General features: G+C 35.5%; 1 protein-coding gene across 1 annotated transcript; it reads left to right on the top strand.

The window, feature by feature from the left end:
- The first annotated feature begins 1021 nt into the window (after window positions 1-1021).
- Window positions 1022-2239, top strand: Ubtfl1 (upstream binding transcription factor like 1). The gene has a single exon (XM_028763366.1). It carries the CDS (start codon window positions 1022-1024, stop codon window positions 2237-2239), a length of 1218 nt encoding a protein of 405 aa, XP_028619199.1.
- Window positions 2240-3572: the final 1333 nt, after the last annotated feature.

Raw genomic sequence — 3572 nt, 5'->3', positions numbered from 1 at the left:
TGACCTACATTTCAAGGAAATTACACTAGAGACAACAATATTGGTGCAAGAATAGCAGCCCTCAGACTCTTGCTATGTGTTCAAGTTCTAGGCTCCAGTTCCTTTACAGAATCTTTACAGAACAGTTGATGCTTTTAATGAGGCTTATGTCTGTAGAATGAGTGACCAAATAAAATTTCAAATGCATGTTTGAAACCTACTCAAGATGATTCAGCATAAAGCTCTTATAGACATACAGAGCCCTATAGACTATATAAATCCATCCTTTGTTACAGATTTCACATTCAAACCATGGAAATGCCACAGGTGGATGTCTAGGGAGTTTAGTGTCTTGCCTCCTGTTTTCAGCTCATTTGAATGTAAATGATAAACATCTTGGTTCTATTCTTTTCCTTCCAGTCATAATCATTTTCTTCTTTTTATTTTGAGCTTTTATTCCATCCTCAGGGCTACTTTTTTTCTTTTCTTTTCAATTGTTTTTTTCTGTTTTCTTTCTTGTCAGCCTGGTGTTTATTATATTTTCTTTTATTTTCTAAGTCTCACTTTGTAACCCTGATAGTGTTAGAATTTGAGACATACACCAGACTGCCCTTGAAATTAGCCTTCACAGTGCTGAGATTAAAGGTGTGCACCAGCAAAAACAACTTCATTCCTTTATTTTTTTAGGCAAGTTCTAGTAAGATTTCAAAAGAAAGTGAAAGACGGTATAACTGCATCATATATAAGCAAACAACTTTTATTTGAAAAGGAGAAATTATCCATTTACATTGTTAATAGTAAATTTATTGTATAAGCAACACATTGTAAAGTGATATTTGTTTTCTTTTCAAAAAGTCTAATAATGAAGTCTAACATTCTTTTAGTTTCACCTCCAAAATACAGATTCACACAAACTGTGGAATTCAGAAGCTATCTACAAAGTGCTCTCTCTCTCTCTGTGTGTGTGTGTCTAATCAGTTCAATCGGCTGTGGACCTGTTTGCACAACTGAGAAATTAGTGGACACAGAAGTTAAGCTAGTAATGGAATCATCTGATAACCAAGCTCCATGGTCTGAAATAGACATTCTGAACTTACTGAAATACATGCAGTATAATATACCATCAGATGACTTCAGAGAATTCAAAATCAGCCAAGCTGACCTAGACTGGAGTAAAGTAGCTTTTGGACGGTTTTCAGGAGAAATGTGCAAACAGAAATGGATGGAGATTTCTTGTAAGTTAAGGAAGTTCTGCACACTGACAGAGTTGGTGCTTGAAGCCAAGGAACTTATGAAAAAAACTCACAAAAATAATCCAGTCAAGAAGCATCCTGACCGACCCAAAAGACCCTTGACTGCCTATCTGCGCTTTTACAAGGAGCAGCGACCCAAATACTGCCAGATGTACCCTAAGTACAGCAATGTGCAGCTGACCAAAATCCTGGCTGACAAATACCGTCAGCTACCAGCAGAGATAAAGCAGAGATATATCCAGGACTTTAAGAAGGAGAAACAAGAGTTTCAGAAAAAGATGACTCAATTCAAGGAAAACCATCGTGTTTCAAGGCATCCTCAGAAGTCTGTGGTGCCCGGAAGTCATCAAACCAAAGTCTCTAAGAAGTCACAAGGAGTTACGAAAAACATAAAGTCTCTTTGTAAAACGGAATTTCACAAAACATTTTCCTCAGAGATGACATTTCATGGAGAACCCAGGAAACCCCCTATGAATGCATATCACAAATTTCACCAAGATTCATGGTCAAGTCCAGAACTGAGGCATCTGTCCTTTAGGGAACGCTTCGTTGAGATTAGCAGGCTTTGGCATCAAGTCCCAGAAGACATGAAGGAGCAGTATACCAGACAGGCTGTGGAGCTACAGAAACAATACTGGGTGGAGCTGGACCTCTGGCTCAAGACATTGTCTTCCGAGGAATATGCTGCATATCAAGAGGCCAAGACCATCCGTAGTAAGCGAAAGAACATGAGCATGTCTGGAGGCAGAAGCCACAAGTTTAGACGAACAGATGATCTTCAGTCCTCCTCAGAAGAAGAAGAGCTTCAAGTAAAGCCTGGAGAGGGAGAGGAGCTGCTGGACCCTGGAACAGATTCCCCATACACTAACCAAAGTAATCATGGTGGCTCCCAGGCATGGTGGCATCTGACAGATGATAGCGAAGAGGAAGACTCTAGCACCTCTTCAGATTCTAGCAGTACAGATGAAGATGATGAAAATCTTCCTCAGGGGAACCCACACGTTTAGACTCCGTTTAATCCACTTTCACATTGTAAATCGTTGTTTACAACCATCCAAGCAAACCCCAGAATATTCTAGACAGACAGGGAACTGTCCTCTCTGTTTTTGTACTCCCTTGCTTTTCTCTTCTACATTCTTTACTTTCTATATACAAAAGAGTATAGTCTGGAGAGGAGGGAGGTTGCCATAGTACTGCCTACATCAGCTTCCTAGGCTTAGGAAGAGACCTGACTGAACAACACATAAAGTATATTTACATATTTTTGAACTAACTATAAAACCAGTATTACAAATTAATCACTGCATATACAACTGGTGTAAGTTAATTTTAGGAAGGTCTCTTATTCTTTGCTATTGCAAACAGTTAATCTAATCTCTGATATTCAGAATAAGTAGAAACACAAACACCTAGATATAAGTAAATCCTAATTTATGAACTTATCTGATTTGTCTTTAATACAACTTCAGTAATACATTCCTGCAATTATATTGATTAGTGGAATATTAAATATATTTAAAATTAATTTCTTATCATTTTTGCTTTAAATATTCTAAACTGTTTCCATGAATATCAGCTATATAGCAGTTGTTTGAAAACCTTTGAGATTTTATATTTGTACCTAAATATTCATTTTGTTTGGTTTAGTTTACACATAAGTTATAAAATTTGTACATATTAAAAAGCGTAAGATATTTTGATGGATAGTTACAATGTATAATGTATAAATATGTGTATCTCTTCGTATATTTGTTATTTATTTAAGTTGAAATTTACTTTTTGAAATAACAGTACATTATCATTCTGATTTTAGTGAATCATTCTTTGTTCTTATATGGAAACAGTTCTCTTTCAAATGTATATTTTGAAACATTTCCAATTTTTGTATCTCTCTCTGATTTATTTAGCCTTCTAAAGATGTTGGATTAAGTATATGTAACAATACCAAAGATAGTAGTGAGAAATTCGTGTCTTTTTTTTAATTTTAGGTAAAATTTACATGACTTTTTACCATAAACTTGTGTTGATATATGAATTTGACTTGTTATAGCATTTACTTATAGAATTTACTTATAAAATTCAAAAATTTAATGAATGATCTTTATTAATTTTGTCCTATCTTTAATCTTATAATGATGGAATTTCTCTAGATGGGTGTACTCTAGAGATATACTGAGAATTAAAAGGTCAGTGGGTACATTTTGAGAATTGTAGTTATGAAGGTTGAGAGACTTCACTACCTATTTACTAGTGAGGGCCAGAAGTTGAGTGTAGTTTGCATCTGAAGGCCTGGGAATGAGATTGTGGCATAAATCCCAGCCTAAGGTCAAATAAAATAAA

Source organism: Grammomys surdaster, unplaced genomic scaffold, assembly GCF_004785775.1.
Source record: "Grammomys surdaster isolate TR1022 unplaced genomic scaffold, NIH_TR_1.0 138, whole genome shotgun sequence".
In the NCBI taxonomy this organism is placed as follows: domain Eukaryota; kingdom Metazoa; phylum Chordata; class Mammalia; order Rodentia; family Muridae; genus Grammomys; species Grammomys surdaster.
This window is presented reverse-complemented; position numbering and strand designations above follow the sequence as displayed.

What these genes read in the sequence shown, in the direction of transcription:
- Ubtfl1 (XM_028763366.1), top strand. Translation starts at nt 1,022, where the DNA reads ATGGAATCATCTGATAACCAAGCTCCATGGTCTGAAATAGACATTCTG.